The 20,672-nt window shown below is 44.6% G+C and overlaps 1 protein-coding gene across 1 annotated transcript in view; it reads left to right on the forward strand.

Moving 5' to 3' along the window:
- The window catches only part of UNC79 (unc-79 homolog, NALCN channel complex subunit), a 121,866-nt gene extending 102,361 nt beyond the window's left edge, over positions 1-19,505 (forward strand). Inside the window, exons 35-41 of the mRNA XM_048484629.1 lie at positions 8,659-8,761; positions 11,757-11,897; positions 14,769-14,807; positions 16,040-16,152; positions 16,242-16,327; positions 17,707-17,880; positions 19,359-19,505. Coding sequence (XP_048340586.1) covers positions 8,659-8,761; positions 11,757-11,897; positions 14,769-14,807; positions 16,040-16,152; positions 16,242-16,327; positions 17,707-17,880; positions 19,359-19,505 — 803 coding nt within the window. The remainder of the gene's footprint in view (positions 1-8,658; positions 8,762-11,756; positions 11,898-14,768; positions 14,808-16,039; positions 16,153-16,241; positions 16,328-17,706; positions 17,881-19,358) is intronic.
- Positions 19,506-20,672: the final 1,167 nt, after the last annotated feature.

Genomic DNA, 20,672 nt, shown 5'->3' on the forward strand with positions numbered 1-20,672 from the left:
TTTGCAGAGAAGGCTACGTTGTGTGGAATATTTGAGAGCGGCATGGAATACCAGGTTGTTGTCCTGCAAACAATGGTTGCTTACCATGGCCTGGTGTGAGGGGTGTCAGAATTCTCCTGGGAATGAGGCAACTGCCTTGTACAGTCATCTTAGATTGTGTGTAGCATTGTGTGTAGCATTAACAAAGGAGTTCCTTTGTACTTTTGATGCTAAGTACGCTTGGGTACATGCCTTTTGCTAGGGTGGAGCTGTCAGGTTAATAAGTATTTCTCAAATGTTAGTTCTTCACTCTCACTCCATCTGCAAGATCATATTCAATCTATTGTAAGTAATCGATTAAACTGGGTTCTTGTATTCACTTCCACACATCAGTGTCTGTTCTTACTATCTTTGAAACAGAAAGCTACACTAGAACCCAAGTAAATATACTTCAAGGACTTTATTCTTCAACAGACAACAATATTTGTTTTTCTGATACAGCGTAGGAAGAGTTTGCCTGCCTGTTTGGTCTTTTCTAATAATAGCCAGGCTTATTTTATTCCTGCTCCTGCAGATATGCACCTTTCCCGCCAGCACATTAGAAGTGTAGCTCCAAGGGGGCTGGGGGGAGGTATGCGTGACGGACCGGGCATGTGCCCCTGTGGGGGTGTGGTGAGGGTGTTTTGGGGTGGGATGGGGGCATTCCAGGGCGGGGTGGGATGGGGGCATGGTGGGGCAGAGGACGCACCAGTGCACCGGGTGCTTTCCCCCCTTGCTCCATCCCTGCAGCACATTAATGGTACCTGGGGGAAGTTTAGGTAGAACACAGAACTCAGTATATGGTAGGACAGCCCACTATCTCATGAGGAAATCATGCAAAAACATTGGGGTGGGGGTTGGGGTTGGATCCAAACTAACGGTTCTCTTCCTCTCACAAAAGCAGTCTACTCACAGAATGCTTTTCAGTCACAAAAGTGGAAAACTTGGAGAGCAGCAGACTTATACCATGACAGAGAACTTCTTGTGAAAGCAGTAGGATACTTTTGAATATAATCATATGTCTTGGCTTTGTCTCATAAAGGTGAAGTGAGAAAGGGAGATACAAGTCTTGGGGAAAAAATAAACATTGTAAGTCTCTACTGACCATATTAACCAACTATTAAACGTTTGGCTCCGTGTTTCATTTTTTCCCTCTTCAAATAAAAGCCCTCTAGTATGTTGTAAAATGCTTGTGATTCTACAGAGTAATAGATTTTGGCGCATTAGACATACCAGATGCTTCACTGCAGTTATCCTCTGAAAATATATATTCTGGGGCTTAACGAAGCAGGGAGTACTAGGAAAGTTTCAGAAATGGCACACAACAGAAATGTTGATGCTGTCTCTTGAGCTGGTATATCTGGCTCAGAAACTGGAGTTTAACTCAGAATAATATTGGTTTTCAATTCTCTCAGCCATCCAAACCTTTGCAGTTGCTGCTGGGTATTATATGAATCATCCCTAGAGTTCAGGCAAACCTTGCAGGTTCCAATTTGCAAGTAATTCAAAGCAACTGCATTTTTCCCCAGATGTTTTCTGGATGTCTTTTTGGTATGTTAATCTAAAGTCACATTTTTTCCTGCTAGTTTCTGTTGCATTCTGATTGTATCACTGGCACTAGGGCATCTACACTAGCCTCCCTATGCAGTTTATGCCCTCCCTTCCATCCCTGTCACCCTGGAAGACTTCATCAGGATTCCTGGCATCCTTAAAGCTGTAACTGATGATCCATACAGACAACAGTGCAGTGCAAGCAAGTTGCTCTAGACCTTAGTGCACTTCTGTAATTGAATTGGAATATACAAGGGCTAGGAGCCTTGGTGTAGATCCAGTACAGCCTGGAGAATAGGGGATAAGGGAGGATACCCCTTCGAGATCCAGAATGGGGTAAATCCTCCTGAATTCTGTGGTAGCTTTGGTCCAGGCTTCTAAAGCCATCACAAAATTCCAGAAGTTTTCAGAATGCAAAACCATCCTTATACATCTTACTTAGAGGGAAAAAAGACAAGTTCCCTTGTCTTTCGGCTAGCACTTGCTATAACTGTGTTAACTGGATTGTTCTCATCCCATTCTTTTACTCTTTTTCCCGTTTGCTCTGTCCCTCATTCAGCTTCCTTCTGATTTAACAGGGAGAATTTCTAAAATTAATTACCAACTGCACATGCGGCATTACTTTCAATTTTTCCCTGTAGTTTATCCAATTAATTTTACGGATGTGCCTCCCAACTTTTGTGTGTTAATGAAAAGCAGTATGGACAAGAATACTGATGTAGTCATGATCTGTATTGATTCATAGGGTCACCATAAGTCGGAAGCAACTTGACAGCGCTTAGCAAACGCACATTCAGATATTGACTAATCATAATTGAATGAAAAATAGCATGCTCATTAATAATAAAAATAGACAATGTTTTCACCTAGCTTGTGGCCAAGTGATTCAAACGTCACCTGCTGAGTCATTCAGACGGCGTGACAGTTAACTGAGCTGTCCAGTTAACCAAGCCGGTTAGTAAAGCTTTCATTGTATGCAACTAACCAGAGTATTTTCCAGTCAGTAGACTATAGCACCTGCTTTGCTACATATTTAAATATAGTTTAGAAAAAATTAAATTAGTTTTGGAAATTAAAATGATCTGGAGATGGGGTGGGTGGATGTGGACTCACTCACATCATGTGATTTCCTCAAGATTTATTTTTTGCATCCTATTTTACCAGCGTACACAAGCAATTATGTATATCAGTAATCAGGATAGGAGGAAGGACTCAGTGAATCAAGGGAACTGGAAAGCTAGAACCAGGGGGCATTCATTGAAAATGCTGGGGGGAAGAATTCGGACTAATAAAAGGAAACACTTCTTCACACAACGTGTGATTGGTGTTTGGAATATGCTGCCACAGGAGGTGGTGATGGCCACTAACCTGGATAGCTTTAAAAGGGGCTTGGACAGATTTATGGAGGAGAAGATGATCTATGGCTACCAATCTTGATCCTCCTTGATCTTAGATTGCAAATGCCTTAGCAGACCAGGTGCTCAGGAGCAGGAGCAGCAGAAGCCCATTGCTTTCACATCCTTCACGTGAGCTCCCAAAGGCACCTGGTGGGCCACTGCAAGTAGCAGAATGCTGGACTAGATGGACTCTGGTCTGATCCAGCAGGCTAGTTCTTATGTTCTTATGGGCTAGGATCTTTTCTGTAGGGGCACCCATATTTTGGGACGGCCTTCCAGCTGATGGGAAGCATAATTCCTGCTTGTTGGCTTTTTAGTGCTGCTGTAAAACTGAACAATTAAAAAGGGTTTTTAATGTAACATTACCTTGCCACTTAAGCTGGCTTTATTTGTGGATTGTAGTCTGTTATAATTCCAGTTTGTAAGTTCTAGACTTTTTGTCTATTTTTGTCTTGTTTTATTGTGACCCACCTAGAATCCTTCGGGAGAGAGGGTGGATGGGAATGAATAAAGTAAGTAAATCTTTCAAGAGTAGTACTAAAATGACCTGAAATCTTTTTCTATTCAGATGGAACGAGAAGTTGTATTCTGTAGGAGAGAGACAGTGTGAGAGAGATAATTCAGACCACCGGATGGAGCAGTGGATTTGGATGTGGGCACTGGTGTGTGCTTAGAGAACTCAAGCATGTGTTTCCGTGGTGGCTCTGGGGAAGCTACTAAGGATCCTGTCATCATTTTCAAAATGAGAATAGTAACACAGGGATGAGGTGGAGGCAAACTTAATAAGAATTTTACAATTCTTAAGTGAAATACAAGATAGCAGTAACTTCCTTATTGTTGGAGTTGTTTTCTTGGAGATGTGTGACACTCTTGTTTTACAATATCCTTGTGAAGCCACCATCTTGCCATTCTGGTTTACCTTCATTTACCATATTTTCCAGCTGTCTTCCTTGTGAATGAATTCCTCCATTGTGTTTAAGTGACTTAGGGGCAGCCAGATCTTTTTCTTGCCTCCAGGTCAAATGGTTTGCTCTTGAATTCTCTTTCTACAGTGCACATTCATTATGTCTTTCTCTCTGTACGTAGATATTTGTATATCTTCTACTTTTGTGGCGAGCATCTTTTTGTGTGTGCTGTGGTATGCCTCACATTGCTTCCTTCTGAAACTCTTTTCACATTCCATTTCTTGCTAAATAATTCCTTTTCTTCCCATTCAAAATGTGATTTAAAAAATCCCTTTTCACCTTGGCTAGCCGTTGGCTGAAGCCTAAAGATCTGAGAGACAATAGAATCAAAGTAATCTCAAATCTCTTATGTTAAAGATATGTTTCAAGGAGTTCTGATCAGAAAATGGTCTCAGCTTATTGACTTCTTCCTTTTCTGTCTGTTTTGAACTAGCTGTTTGTTTTTAGCTGTTGTGCACGTGTGTGGTGTATCTGTTGTGGCCGTGAACCTGTGGTTCTGGTGGCAGGCTTTCAGAGGGTACTAGTGGGGACTGAAGTTCTCTGTTTATCCACAGAACAGATACAGCATGGAAAGAGGCCGTGTAATGTCTCAGTTTGCCTAAACCCTGACTTGGAGGGAGCACCACTAAGAATAAGAGGTTAGTTCAGAGTTTATACAACCTTGGTTTCCCATCCAAAGCTTTATAACCAAGGTGATCAGTTAGAACAGACTTTGATTATAGTCCTGGCATTCTTTAAGCTTGAATGAATCCACTGGTTCATAAGGTTTATTGCTATACTCTTTTCCACTGAAGAGTGACAGTAGAATTGTATAGTAACCCTCCATTTCCTGGACCTTCTCTGTTTTAGAATGCTGTTTGGGTCCTAGTGCCTACCTACTTGTATTCCCAAGGCACTAGAACCCAAGTGGAGCATTCTAGAACAAAGAAGGTCCCAGAGATGGCAAATTAATATACAATTCGACTGCCATCTTTCTGTGGAAAAGAATATAGCATATCTCCAAACTAGGTTTAAATTGGAAGGTAAAGATACCTGTGATGGGTGGAAAGTACCATCAAGTCACAAGCAGCTTATGGGGACCTTGTAGGGTTTTAAAGGCAAAAGATGAACAGAGATGGTTTGCCATTGCCGGTCTCTGCAAAGCAACGCTGGGCTTCCTTAGTGGTCTCCCACCTAAGTACTGACCACAGTTGATGCTGCTTAGCTTCTGAGATCTGATAAGATTGTGCTGAGCTGGGCCACACAGATCAGGACAAGAATCATTGTTCATCACCATAAATCCCAATTATCTTATTTTTCAGCTATCAGATTTTCTACTTTCCGATCTCCAGGAAGAGTTTAGTAATGCTCCATGACATTTTTTGTTCTCAGGCTAATATGTATTTTAACCTCTGTAATAGATTTATAACTACTTTTGTATTTTACTGTCACAAAACAATAAAGAAAAGATAGCTCTTTACTACTGCGTAGTACCAGAAGTAACTTTTTCTGGTTATATATGAGCCATCGACTTCATGTACCTGCCCACTTCTCTCTGTTGAGAACTCATAAAGAAATAGCTTAAGTAGGTATGAAAATAAAGACAAAGACTTACATTCTAGCTGGTTTTCATCACTGAAGAGTTTTGAGAATCACAGACGCTTCAAACAATATTCTAAGGATTGTTGAAAATATGTTTCTTGGTCTTCATGGGAAAGAAATACTCATACCCAGTTTTAATACATTGCTGCTTGTACCAGCACAACATCATATTTTGATTCCATATTGTATGATGTGGCAGTAGATGGCTGTTATGGAAAGAGTTATTGATAATTTCTGTGATGATAGCTAGTAAAACCAAAGTGATGGAATCATTCTCAATTTGCCAAGTTTCTTGAGATAAGTTTGTTCTTTGTTGACTATTCAAATTCTCTTTAAAAAATCTAGAACTTCACTGCCACTCAGAGCTTTCCAAAAAGCCTTGCCTTTATGATGTAAGAACATAAGAACATAAGAACATAAGAACAAGCCAGCTGGATCAGACCAAAGTCCATCTAGTCCAGCTCTCTGCTACTCGCAGTGGCCCACCAGGTGCCTTTGGGAGCTCACATGTAGGATGTGAACGCAATGGCCTTCTGCGGCTGTTGCTCCTGATCACCTGGTCTGTTAAGGCATTTGCAATCTCAGATCAAGGAGAATCAAGATTGGTAGCCATAAATCGACTTCTCCTCCATAAATCTGTCCAAGCCCCTTTTAAAGCTATCCAGGTTAGTGGCCATCACCACCTCCTGTGGCAGCGTATTCCAAACACCAATCACACGTTGCGTGAAGAAGTGTTTCCTTTTATTAGTCCTAATTCTTCCCCCCAGCATTTTCAATGAATGCCCCCTGGTTCTAGTATTGTGAGAAAGAGAGAAAAATTTCTCTCTGTCAACATTTTCTACCCCATGCATAATTTTGTAGACTTCAATCATATCCCCAGTCAGCCGCCTCCTCTCCAAACTAAACAGCCCCAAACGCCACAGCCTCTCCTCATAGGGAAGGTTCTCCAGTCCCTCAACCATCCTTGCTGCCCTTCTTCAAAAATTTTTCTATCTCCTCAATATCCTTTTTGAGATGCGGGCGCACTCAGAACTGGACACAGTACTCCAAGCGCGGTCGCACCAATTGCTTTTATATAAGGGTATGGCAATCTTTGCAGTTTTATTCTCAATTCCTTTCCCACTATCCTCATATAGAGTTTTTTTTTTTTGGCAGCCATGCATTGAGTTGACATTCCCATGGAACTATCAACTAAGACGCTTAAATCCCTTTCCTGGTCTGTGACTGATAGCACTGACCCCTGCAAAGTGTATATGGTGTTTGGATTTTTTTGCCCCTATGTGCATCACTCTTGTACATTTTGCTGCTACTGAACTGCATTTGCCATTTCTGAGCCCACTCACCTAATTTATCAAGGTCCGCCAGAGCCTTTCAGAATCCTTTTGTGGTTCTCACCACCCTACATAATTTGGTATCATCTTGCAAACTTGGCTACCACGCTACTTCCACCCCTACTTCCAGGTCATTTATGAATAGGTTAGCGAGCACTGGTCCCAAAACGGATCCTTGGGGGACACCCACCTCGGACATCTCTCCATTGTGAGAACTTCCCATTTACAATCTTGCTAATTTTGTTTCCTGTTTCTCAACCAGTTTTTTAATCCATAGGAGGACTTCCCCTCTTATTCCTTCATTGCTGTGAGTTTTCTCAACAGTCTCTGGTGAGGAACTCTTGTCAAAAGCCTTTTGGAACTACAAGCAGACAATGTCCACCGGTTCACCCCTGTCCACATGCCTGTTTACACCCTCAAAGAACTCTAGTAAGTTTGTAAGACAGGATTTGCCTCTGCAAAAGCCATGCTGACTCTTTCTCAGCTGGTCTTGCTTTTCTACATGTTTTATAATTTTATCTTTAATGATAGATTCTACTAATTTACCAGGAACAGATGTCAAACTGACTGGCCTGTAATTTCCTGGGTCCCCCCTAGATCCTTTCTTAAAGATTGGTGTGACATTGGCCATCTTCCAGTCTTCAGGGATGGAGCCTGATTTCAGGGATAAGGAGATGTACTCCTTAACCTTCCACATAAAATTCAAGCTGACTTTTCCTGGATTTCCATGTATTTACTGTTTCTCCTCGTTACAATGTTTCTATACTTCTAAGTACTCAGCATATAGTTGAAAAGTTTACTATCATTGGCATGTTTTGACAGATGTTAACAAAGACTGTATTCCAATCCAAAGCACTTGCCAAGTCTTGACTGAGTTTTTTCAGTTCTTGCTCTTCAGCAGAGTGACAAGTATTTGACTCTACTTTAGGTGGAAAATCTGTGATTGGAAGAAATTAGGCTTTTGGCTGCCCATGTTAGTTGCTGAAACTTGGTCCAATAATCAGACTCTGGTATGTTGCTCAGTAGTCTTTATTATGGATACGCAGCTCAGGCATACAAGTTCAAAGCCAGTTCTAAAGAACATGGCTAATTGACACACATTTATCCCCACAGAATCCTCCCTCCCATATTCTCAGAGCAGAACATCGGGTAACCATTACTTTCAGTGGTACCTGGCACCAAGGTTATTCTACCAGTAGCAGACAACAATATGGAGCCACCAGATTGCCAGCCCAGAAATCAGACAGCAACTCTTTCCCATGGTACCAGCATGTCACGGGAAACCTAGTTGTATAGAAGCAGCTCAGCAGCCATACGTTTAGGCCAAGACAAACTACTGAAAATATGGCTCGTACAGCAATGGTTACATATATCAAAAGCACATCAGACATGACCCTGGCAGCCCACCCCCATATTTCAACACTTACTTCCACTACTGATGGAAACGAGGGTGTCAAGAAAAAAATATTTGTTTTGTGTATTGAAATACAACTTTTAAAACTAAAAAAAAAAGTATCTCTTCATTTAATTTTTTTCCTTGATGTTCATAGAGAGCATGACAGAAGAACAGAATTTCACCGAGACTTCCTGCATGTTTCAAGCATGGCTTTCTACCCGGAGCAAAAATTTTCTAAACAGATTTTTTTGGGAGGAACATCCCATTAGTTTATGTATACTTATATCAGCCAAAAAATGTACTAGACTTGCTATTTAACGTTGTTTAATAGGCAAAGTTTGTACATGAGGGTTGTTTTTGGATCAAAGGCAGGTTATTCACCTGAAGCTCAAGGGCTTTCTTTCTTGGTCTCTCTCTAGGGGCAACAAAATCCAGCTTGCTTTCAGCACCAAGTATAGTCAGCATGTTTGTACCAGCACCGGAAGATTTTGCTGATGACCAGCCTACAATGATGACAGACAAGTAAGTACTTGTCTCAAATGGCAATAACTTTGCCATTTGAGACCTACTACAGATATTTAATTTGTTCGTTTTGATGTATACCATGCCCTTTCCTAGTAAGCCAGACTCAGAGTGGCTCACAACATACAATAATCAATAAACAGATATATAAATATAAGGTTAAATATATAATTTAAAACATAAATCCTAATATAATATAAAATGGTACCTTAAACTATATTCCTTCCTCACCTAGGGAAGAATTATCACCAACATGGTGATGGTGGACCAAAAAATGACAAGACAGAGGTGGCTAGACAAGCAGCAATCTCTGCAATCCAAGAGGAAAGCAGACAGACAGCTGAGAGAGGAGAAAAAGCAATTTGTTTGAGGGGGAAAGGGAGAGGGAAGGGAGACTAGCTAATAGTAACCTGTTGTTGTCCTCAATCATAGACCCCAGAGGGGCTGGGCGGTGCGAGGCGCACCGGGTGCGCACCCCTGTGGGGGTGTGGTGAGGGCGGGGCGGGGGTGGGTCGGAGGACGCACCAGTGCACTGGGCGCTTTCCCCCCTTGCTACACCTCTGATAGACCCAACATAACTTTTCTGCTTTTTAGACCCCACAGGACATGGGTCTCATGAGACAGAGTTCCACCAGTCTGTGGTCAAGGCCGAGAATGCTCTGGCCTTGTTTGAGACCGCTGGATGATTGTAGGGCCAGGGATTACAAGAGAGTTGTTACCAGAAGAGCATCATGCTCTCTGGAGGTGTATTGGGAAAGGCGGTCCCATAGATACAAAGGTTCTAGACATAAAGAGCGGACTTGAACAAGCAAGGCGAAACTGCACTTTGCAATTACAGTGAAATCAGTTATCTGTTTCAGAGGACTCCCATAGAGTTTTAAAGCAAGATTCAGTTGTGGATTAGATACAAATGCCAGTGAAAGAAAGAAAATTTTTACATGCAAGGGAGCTGAAATTTTAGTTTGCATGTTAGATCTGTGCAGTAGTTGAAAAGGATTCTGGGAAAAACTGAGCATTCATATGAAATGTGCACCATCATACTTCAGGAACAGAAAAACAGTGGAGGAACATTTCACGTTCTTATATATTCTGTGTTTGACTTTGTGGCTTTATTACACAAAAGATTAAAAAGTGAAAGCTGACATATTTGAGAGAGTGACACACCTATGTGGGCTTCCAGTACCTATATCTTCCATCTGCTTTATCATGCTGCTGGATTCACCCACTCGGAAAGGTGTTGTTGTCTCTGGATAAATTTTCGCCCATCTTTGGCAGGAGATGTTTTTGAATTCTGTCTGCAGTTTCTGTTAGATCTCATTTATTGGTCTCTGATCCGGCAAAGCCAAAGGGTTCATCAGTGTTTAACCAGCGGTAGCAGTGGTTGGAATGAACTGACTTGTGGTGACCCAGAAATGTGGTTGTGCTCTCCGTGCCTCATGGGGTTATACCAGCACTAGCACAAAAGCCCATTTTAAATTAAAATAAAATGGGCTCAAGAAGGGGGAGAGGGGGGCAGGGAAACCCTCCTCCTCCCTCTTCCCTCCAGGAATGCAGCCCATATTGTTTGGGGTGGTGGAGGTTCCTGGGTTGGGGGAAGGTGGGCGGGGACGGATGGAATGTTTTGAGTCCTACACATCCATTGGCTGGGGGTTCATCATCGGACATTGCATCACTTAGGCAATTATGTATAAACATGACATGACAATAACATCACAATGAGGTTCTGGTAGCATATTTTGTGGGAAGGGCATTTTCTGTATCACACATGCTTATCCTGAGCCTCTGTAGGAGAGGCACTGCTGGAGTCAGTATGCAGTGTTGCACCACATGTGCGTGGTGGGCAGTATTTGCAACAGCCTACTTGGCATGCAGAAGGTTGCAAATTTACCCCCCAGCATCTCCATTTGAAAGGATCAAGTAGAAGGGATTGTGAAAGACTGGGACTGGAGACTCTGGAGAGTTGTGGCAAGTCTGAGTACACAGTACTAGCCTTGAGAGGCCATTGTTTTAATTCACTACAATCATACATTCCACTGTGTTTTCTTAAATTCAGGCTTTGAAAGAAGACTATCCATTTCACCAGCAGCCCCACAGTTTTAGCGATACCTGTTTTAGAGTAACACTATTCTTTGCCCCCAGGTTGCATGATCTACAACATTTTTTGGAACTATGCTGTGGTGATGTATTTTGATTCTAGCTTTATAGAGAAATGGCAGTGCAATTAGATTAGAAGTACTTGGCAGAAACAGGAAACTTGCATCCTCTGGCACCGGGCCTAGGGCCCTAACTATTAGCCAGGACCCCCAAAGCGTACACAATGCACTTCCCCCGATGAGTGAGGTGTTGCATAATACTTGGATAGAACTGGAAGAAGGAACATTTTGCTTTATTTTGGGGAGGTAAATGACAAATATCCTGCGTGATTAATTTATTTCAGCCAGTTGGTCTGGTTGTTTTCTAAAAAGCTTTGGCAGCAGGTAGTGAAGTGGGCTAAATGAGATTGACTTTCATGACCTTGCTGGCATTTTCTCCTGCTGTTATGGAGAGGGAAGAAGAAAATTGCCTGTACAATCCCATTAAGTTCAAATATCACAATCTGTTGGAGACATTAGCCAGTGGGTTGATCAAATTAACCCAGCTTTCCCATTGGGCCATGATGATGCACTGGTTTCCCAGGGCTGTTTGTCTCTTTATATGGCCTGGTGATATTCTGCCTCATCTCTTCTGCATCTGACATGTCCCTTAAGATCAAGCGTTAAAGAAAGAACCTTGGCACCACTTCCAAGTTGTCTCTTGACATTGTAGGAGCATCAGAAATCAACCTGTGAAGGAAACCTCTCAACAAAGGAAGCTGAAACTTGTCTGCTTCCTTGGCAGTCTATTCTTTCCTTATTTCATGACCAAGTTTCATTCTGCTGCTTGTAACTGTAACTTGCTCACAGGATGCAATGGCATTTTGAAAGCCAAGATCTATTTTTCATATTTTTTCTTTCAGGTGCCATGATTGTGGAGCCATCCTGGAAGAGTATGATGAAGAAACTTTAGGCCTGGCCATAGTAGTTCTCTCTACATTTATTCACCTGAGCCCAGATCTGGCTGCTCCATTGTTGCTAGATATCATGCAGTCAGTAGGGAGGTAACAATCCCTTCCTTCCTTCCTTCCTTCCTTCCTTCCTTCCTTCCTTCCTTCCTTCCTTCCTTCCTTCCTTCCTTCCTTCCTTCCTTCCTTCCTTCCTTCCTTCCTTCCTTCCTTCCTTCCTTCCTTCCTTCCTTCCTTCCTTCCTTCCTTCCTTCCTTCCTTCCTTCCTTCCTTCCATTTGCTATTCCGAGTGAGTGCATGTGATGCATTTACAATTGCTTCTGTCACATTCTCTCTTTCTCCTTTTTTCATACTTTGTCTCTGTTTCTGCCCCCTGCATCACTGTCACTTTCCCTCCACTGCTTTATCAGTAGTGGCAACTTTCTCAGCCACCCAACAGCAGTGGCGTACGGGGTCCAAATGGCCCCCGGAGACAAAAACCCTCTGCACCGCCTGCGGAGCCCTGCTTACTCGTGAGTAAGTGCCACAGCACTTACTCGAACAGCGCCTCATCCCCTTCACTCACTCATTCTTTCCTTTCCCCACAGACTCTGAGGCCTGGCTTCAGGGAAGCTGCCTTTCAGGCAGCCTGTCTCTATGACTTTCTTAAAAGGGCAATGCTCCAAAGATTGCTTAAGGAGCCTGCTGGGCACCCCCACAGGTGTGCGCCCGGCATCATGGGTGGCCCCATGTCTCTACAGGTGGTACATCACTGCCCAACAGCTTCCCATCCCCCACAGCAGCAATGTTGCTGACTCTCCCAGATGCCAGCACACCCAGTAGCTTCCTTCCCCACAGTAACAGCAGTGGTGGCAACTCTCTTGCTCACCCAACAGCTTCCCCCCACCACACACACATAAATAGCAGAAGTCACTCTTACAGCCATCTGTTCACTCTGCAGTTTTCCCCAGCTTCTTCTCTCCATGCAAACCAAAGGCAGTGGTGATTCTTAGCAGCTTCTTCCCTTCCACACATACCAACAGTGACAGAGAATCTCCCAGCAGCTGCTCCCTGCTGCCCCAACAGCTTTAGCAACCCTCCTGTCTACCTGCCTTCAGCTTCACTGCCTCAGGGCAGACACCGGCAAACCTCCTGTTTGGAAGGATGTAACTCCTCAGGTGTTTTCCCCCTCTTCACATCACCACTGCTTCTGTGTTACCTGAATTGGACTGGTCTGTTCCTTTAGTAGTTGGGGGAATTCTCTGATACAGACTGGCAATATGAGAAGTGGGCAGGAATTACAGAGGTCCTGTCACCTGCGAGATCTGCTCAAAACCAGGGTTGCAATAAAACAAATTACAATTTTATGAAAGGATTAAAAATAGTAAAACACACACAAGTGCACAGAATTAAGAGACCTGAGAAATAAAAGGATTGAGCAATAGAAGGAATAGGTTAGGGAATTGGGAGGGTGATAGTTACCATTCCAGAGGTGAAGAGGTCTTAGGCGAGAGAAGCAGCCAAGCGCTTCTTGCTGGGAAATGACATCAGGTGCAAGGAAGATTTCCAAATTGTTATAGATTTTGGGGCTCTACGTACAGGGAAAAGAAATGAGCCTCTAGCAATGATAAGAGGGGCAATCTTCCTGGGACAATGCAAAGTTCCCTTCCGAGGCATGAAAATTGCTGCAGAAATGATTTGATGAGATTAAACCTGGGAGAGCCCAAGACTTTGTGAACGTTGGTCAGTGCTGATGAAGTTAAAACAAAGAAACTCAAGAAGCTTGATGACCCTTAATAGCTGGGCAGGAGGCTTCTAGATTAGATTAATGTTAGGAAAAAGGGTGCAGGGCAATACAACAGGTTTGCTGATGAGATCAGGATGTGGATATTTGCAAGTTCATCATAAGGCTGGAGCCAGGTGCGCAATCCCAAGGCTTGGCTGTTGTTAATCAGATTCAAGCGGCTCTGCCTTCAGGAGGGGCATGGACCGAAGCACTGTGCTCTTAATATGAGAGGGGGAAGGATGATGTCATGTCAGGCAGACTCTCTTGAGAGCGAAACCTTGAATCAAGATTGGCATCCATCTTATCCTTGCTCTGTTCCCTGAGGCTGGGCTGTACATGGTATCAAGACTGTGACTAGTAGGGCACTGTAGCTGATAGGGGTGCCTGGAATCAGCTGCTGCTGAGCCCCACAAAACCTCAGCCTTTGTAGCTGATCTTATTGTTGCTCCCCCCACCACCACCGCCCAATGCCGCCTCTGGTTTCAAGCTGACAAGTAGATATATTGTCAAAGGCTTTCACGGCCGGATTCAACTGGTTGTTGTCGGTTTTCTGGGCTGTGTGGCCATGGTCTGGTAGATCTCATTCCTTCCTTCTTGTTCCAGGAACAAGATCTACCAGACCACGGCCACACAGCCTGAAAAACCCACATCAACCTGACAAGTAGATACATTTTTCCACTGCCCCTCTCAATTTAATTTTTTAAGAATTTCAGGTTTTCCTGCAAACATGGGAGGTCTCCCAAGTTTGCAGAAATATCTATTTTCTTTCTGTTTGGCCCTAATGCACGGATTTAGATATGCGTCAATGGGGGTACACTTGGGAAATAGTGTATAGATATCACAGTGTAATCAAGGGATGTAACGATGAATGGGCCATGGCCAGAGCATGCCATGGGATTTAATAGACATGTGTTTTTAGTTGAGATGCGGATCTAAATGAGTGCCTTCTGGTTTCCATTGCTGTGACAGTAAGCAGAATTTCTGACAGTTTTGCAAGGCTGCCTTAAGTCTGCATCAAGAAGATAGTTTAGTTAAAGAGTGAAAGGATGTCTGTATTGGCTGTGATTACTGTTGTGACGGTGAAGTCATTTCCACCAGGACTCTACTGTGATTGCATCAATAATTTCAACAGTTGCCTTTTACTTGGAATAAAGACTTTTCTTTGACAGACTATTTTTGCTTTGTTTTTTCCCTCCCACTAGGTTGGCCTCAAGCACCAATTTTTCTAATCAAGCAGAAAGGTACAGTGCAATCAAAACAAAGGTGTTTTTTTAAAAAAAATCAATTGTATAAGCCCAATTCTCAGTTTTGCTTTCCTTCTTGTGAGTACAAATGCCCCTTGTTTATTAGCAATGATTTTGCATCGAAAAGAAACAAAAAACAGGATGTATCCTGAGACAATATGAAAATTTGAAGCCATGTGAGCTATCTATTCCGTACTGCCAATTCTCATCTTTTTCTGTGGCTCAATATTCATACTCATGAGAATTTAGGAAAGAACTTGGAACCTGCTGATGCTCTCAGGAGAAGGCTTTGGCCATCATGTCTTGAATTCAAGGCCTGATCTCACAATAGTTGATGTTACTGGATCTCCTGTAATGCACTGTTAAGATAAAACATATAACCTCAGACCATGGAGGGAATCTATGATGAACCTCTTTCTCAAGCAAGCACTGCCCTACTTTCAAGGGGCTAGTGATACTGTAGGAAGGAACTAAGTTGTAGACTCTTTCCAGGTGTTCCTGGGTTCTGTCATTGCATGAGAGACTCATGAAGGAACCATATAGCACCACCAAGGGTAAGAAGAGACCTTCATCCATTCTGGCACATCCTTTGACTTCTCATTGCTAGGTTATTTGAGTAATGGTGGATGGGCACAACCCCCTCTCTGGCTCATTTTGTCATTAATTCAATTAATGGGCATTATAGCCAAACAGCTAAACTGTTGTTTGTGCTTGCCATGCAAACCAGGGATCCAAGGCGTGGCTTGTTCCAGGTTTAAAATACTATTTTCTAATAAAGGTGGACACCATACTTTTGTGGTTCAAATGTAACAGCAAAGCATGGTCAAATAAAAAACTTAGCTAAAGTAAATAAAGCTAACTTTATTTACATCTATGCACATTATAAACACTGGCTTATTCATTAGTAGCAAACTGTGGTTTGCCATGGCAATTGAACCAACCCATTACGTATGTTGTACTATGAACTAGATTGTTTAGCAAGGTCCTAAAAGAATTTCAGTCCACTGCAAGCCCCCCCTCATCTTTTGAAATCAGTCTCACACCTGTGTACTCGCCTTTCTTTCCAAATATGAAAGATGATATTGCCACTTTGTGATTCTGTGAATTAACTCTTTTCATAACGCTGCACGTTTATAATGGAATTCTGTTTGAATGGAAAGAAGTGGGATGTTGTTGTGAAATTTCTAACTCTTTCTTTCTCTCTCTCTCCACCTTTTTCTTTTCTGCAGCATGATGATCCCAGGGAATGCTGCGGGTGTGGCCAAGCAGTTTCTCCGCTGCATTTTCCACCAACTGGCTCCCAATGGGATACTTCCCCAGCTGTTTCAGAGCAACATCAAAGGTAATAGGCAGCACTTCACATTCGATTCCGCCACCCTCCACCACCTCTGGGCAGAAACCTTATTGAGAAATAATATTGTTGTTTTGCAGATGGAACTTTTTTACGGACCCTGGCCACGTCTCTAATGGATTTCAGTGAGCTGAGCTCCATAGCTGCACTGAGCCAGCTATTAGAAGTTAGTATGCTATCTGTTTTAACTTGCACATTGTGTATTTCCCCCTTCAGTGTCATACATTTTCTGCTGTCACTTTGATGTTACAATAATAATAATAACTATGTGCTGTCAAGATAACCCCTTATGTGAGCTGTCAAAGCAAGGGATGTACAGAGGTGGTTTGTCAGTTCTTATCTCTATGCAGCAACACTGAATTCCCTCAGTGGTCTTCCAACCAAGATACTAACCAGGGCTGCTGGTGCTTAGCTTCTGCAGAGTTAAGGGTTGGATGGGCAATCAAGATGCTTACTTTGATCTTACTAGGTGCCAAACCAAATGAGATGCTGAAAGTTCCATGTTGTTTTTTTTGGTGGGGGAAAGCAGGTCCATAACAGGAGGTTGGTATGTGTGTACAACTTTGCTCCCATGCTGCTTAATTGAACTAACACTGTGTGACCTGGACACAAAGTTCCCAGGCTCTTATCTAATGCTAAGCCAAACTCTTCAAACCATTGCGGGATGGTGAACATCATCAAGGATTTTCATTGTTCTGCTTTTTCAATAATGTTTGCTCATTTTCTGCTGGGGACCCCATCAGCTATCAGGGAAGACACCAAAAGAAAACACCTGCTGTCCTTTTAAAGAGAATTTAGTTCCAGGAGGAGAGCTGCACATACCCTCCTTCTCAAGGGTGGAGAGCTTCCAGTTCCTTTGGCACTGCATGGAGAGTGTGCAGGTCTTTCCGGGCTGTAATCTTTGGTCAATTTCTCGGGGACTTCGCCACTCCAAGCCTGAGAGAGTCCTTCTACTCTTTCAGCTTTTAAAATACCGACTTGTTAAAAAATAAAACCAGAGCCTCAACAGAAGTTCAATAGAAATTGTTGACAAGGTCATCAGTTAGTTTGGTATGAAAATCAAAAACCTATGAAGACTGAACACAGCAACCCTAGTAATTTTGGATAGCCAACTCCTCACGCGTTTCATTGAGAGGGTATTTTTAAAAACAGAGCTGTTTGAACTGAATCATTTCTGGAAATCTTACACATTACAGATGTGTAAGGGATATCTGGAGCTAGAGAAGAAGACTTCTTGCACTTGCAAAAGAAAGTTTCTCACACCAAGGGAGAAGTACTGGTGTTAACAGAATCACTCCACAGGATCTAATCCATCCATATATGTATATCAACTCCAGATTTCTTTCACTTTTCCTCTGTTCGCAGTAGTGCCTTGAATACACTGAATTAGTTATCAGTTGAACTGTAGGGCAGTAATTTGTATTTAATTGTGAGGCGGTGTGAGAATTCTAGTTTTGTGTGATCAGTGCCATTTGCAAAGTAACTTTTAAAAATGCTCTTCGCTCTTAACCTTTGACTCTTCGCTCTTGTCCTTTATTTTCTTAGGGTTTAAACACCAAAAAGAATTTACCAGCAGGGGGTGCAATGCTACGCTGCTTAGAAAACATTGCTACCTTTATGGAAGCTTTACCCATGGATACCCCTAGCAACCTCTGGACCACAATCAGCAACCAGTTCCAGACTTTCTTTACAAAGCTGCCTTCTGTTTTACCACTTAAGGTACAATCTGTGTGATCCAAGTGGGGTCTAATCCAGGTATCCTGCTTGCAGGAACTTGAGACTGTGGACTTTGAATTATGCTTTGGAAATTGAACTGGTGGTTAAGAAGGCATCCTAAATAACACAAGACAATGCAACAGATAATTAAATATAATTTTTCTCTTGCTGCAAAAACGATGTTAGGTATATTACCAGAAAATCTTCCTAAGAAACTAAATGAACTGTGTTGACCCTTACTAACTGCAGCAAGAGTAACAATTGCAACTAGTTGGAAATCTGATAAAAGTCTTACAGTAGAATGTTGGGAAGATAAAATCAGAGAATATGCTACTGTGACCAAATTAACCAATTTTGTAAATTGAACATGAATTCAATGAGAAATGGGGTCTTTACTTTTTATATGAATCTGAATTGATCATGCAAAAACAAAATAACTTGAGGATTGAAAATTGATAATGACTCAGATATAATTGGACTAGTAAAAGTTCTCTGGAGTTGGTGGATAAATGACAAAGATTTTAAGACTTTATAACAGTCTCTCTAGTAATCTGAAGATGTCAAATTAGGATCCATTACGTAATATGCATTTAATATAATTGTGGGTAGACATTCGTTATGCTTTATTTTTAACTTTCTAGTATTTATTTGTTTCTGCTCTGTTCAATATATTTTGGAAAATAGTAAAAAAATTACAAAAAAGAGAAGGCATTCTAAATGAGCACCCATTTCCAGATTAATGATTGCTTTATATTTTTTATCATGATTATATTATTGGTTTCTATACTATGGAAGAATGAATTGGGGGAAGGTTTTTTCCAGTGAGGGGGGCTGCTTAGTGGTTGTAGCTGCCAGTTTCAGACATAGTAAAATGTTCTCATACTTTTGAAGAGGGATCCATTTCTAAACTGATTCTCATTTTCAGGCCCAATTTTATAAAGTAACTTCTCTCTTCTTTCCCTCTCTCCAACATGAAACACAGGAACTGAGCTAATTTTTCTAATTTTTCCTGGAGATCTATAGATTCCGAGCTGTTCAACAACAGAAGACCCAAGGATTTAGAGTTTGATCAATTATCTCAAAAGGCATCCACACAGAATGGGGGAAGAGGGAATTGCTGTTATGATATGTAACTTGGTCTGAGGCAAGATAATGGCAACCAAGAAAGGGTATTCTTGCTCATGGCACAGAAACTTTGGAACTCCTTACTTACGGAGATTTGTCTCCCACTTTCTAGTGCTGTCAACAAGTGTGAGCAGAATTTGGGAGAGGAGCTTCCCTCACAAACTCTTATTATCCTCTTCCCCTGTAGTGTGTGTTTTATGGGTAGAAAGGCAGCGTAGAAATTTTATGTATGTATGTATAGTGAGCTACATGATTAAGTGGGCACTAGTCTCTACAGTCTACTAACCGCTGAACCACACTAGTATTGTCAAAGGAAATCCCTAACCTCTTGCTGTATCCCCCCCATTTATCCTCAGTGTTCTTTAGATTCCAGTTTAAGGATAATGATCTGCTTGCTGAAGATTCCCACCAGCAGTGCTGCCAGGGTCAGTGCCCCCAAATATTTTTTAAAACCTCTTCTAGTTTTTTTTTTCTTGTCCATCTTCAGAGAGGACATTAGCTAAGCAAAATTGTGTGGTGTCATAGAGGATACAAGGCTCGGAATCCAGGCTACCAGCGTGTATCCTTCCTTCCTTCCTTCCTTCCTTCCTTCCTTCCTTCCTTCCTTCCTTCCTTCCTTCCTTCCTTCCTTCCTTCCTTCCTTCCTTCCTTCCTTCCTTCCTTCCTTCCTTCCTTCCTTCCTTCCTTCCTTCCTTCCTTCCTTCCTTCCTTCCTTCCTTCCTTCCTTCCTTCCTTCCTTCCCCCCCCCCCCCCCCCCCCCCCCCCCCCCCCCCCCCCCCCCCCCCCCCCCCCCCCCCCCCCCCCCCCCCCCCCCCCTCCCCCCCCCCCCCCCCCCCCCCCCCTCCCCCTCCCCCCCCCCCCCCCCCCCCCCCCCCCCCCCCCCCCCCCCCCCCCCCCCCCCCCCCCCCCCCCCCCCCCCCCCCCCCCCCCCCCCCCCCCCCCCCCCCCCCCCCCCCCCCACCCCTCCCCGCCCCCCCCACCCCCCCCCCCCCCCACCCCCCCCCCCCCCCACCCCCCCCCCCCCCCACCCCCCCCCCCCCCCACCCCCCCCCCCCCCCACCCCCCCCCCCCCCCACCCCCCCCCCCCCCCACCCCCCCCCCCCCCCACCCCCCCCCCCCCCCACCCCCCCCCCCCCCCACCCCCCCCCCCCCCCACCCCCCCCCCCCCCCACCCCCCCCCCCCCCCACCCCCCCCCCCCCCCACCCCCCCCCCCCCCCACCCCCCCCCCCCCCCACCCCCCCCCCCCCCCACCCCCCCCCCCCCCCACCCCCCCCCCCCCCCACCCCCCCCCCCCCCCACCCCCCCCCCCCCCCACCCCCCCCCCCCCCCACCCCCCCCCCCCCCCACCCCCCCCCCCCCCCACCCCCCCCCCCCCCCACCCCCCCCCCCCCCCACCCCCCCCCCCCCCCACCCCCCCCCCCCCCCACCCCCCCCCCCCCCCACCCCCCCCCCCCCCCACCCCCCCCCCCCCCCACCCCCCCCCCCCCCCACCCCCCCCCCCCCCCACCCCCCCCCCCCCCCACCCCCCCCCCCCCCCACCCCCCCCCCCCCCCACCCCCCCCCCCCCCCACCCCCCCCCCCCCCCACCCCCCCCCCCCCCCACCCCCCCCCCCCCCCACCCCCCCCCCCCCCCACCCCCCCCCCCCCCCACCCCCCCCCCCCCCCACCC

Source organism: Sphaerodactylus townsendi, linkage group LG02 (assembly GCF_021028975.2).
Source record: "Sphaerodactylus townsendi isolate TG3544 linkage group LG02, MPM_Stown_v2.3, whole genome shotgun sequence".
Lineage (NCBI taxonomy): Eukaryota > Metazoa > Chordata > Lepidosauria > Squamata > Sphaerodactylidae > Sphaerodactylus > Sphaerodactylus townsendi.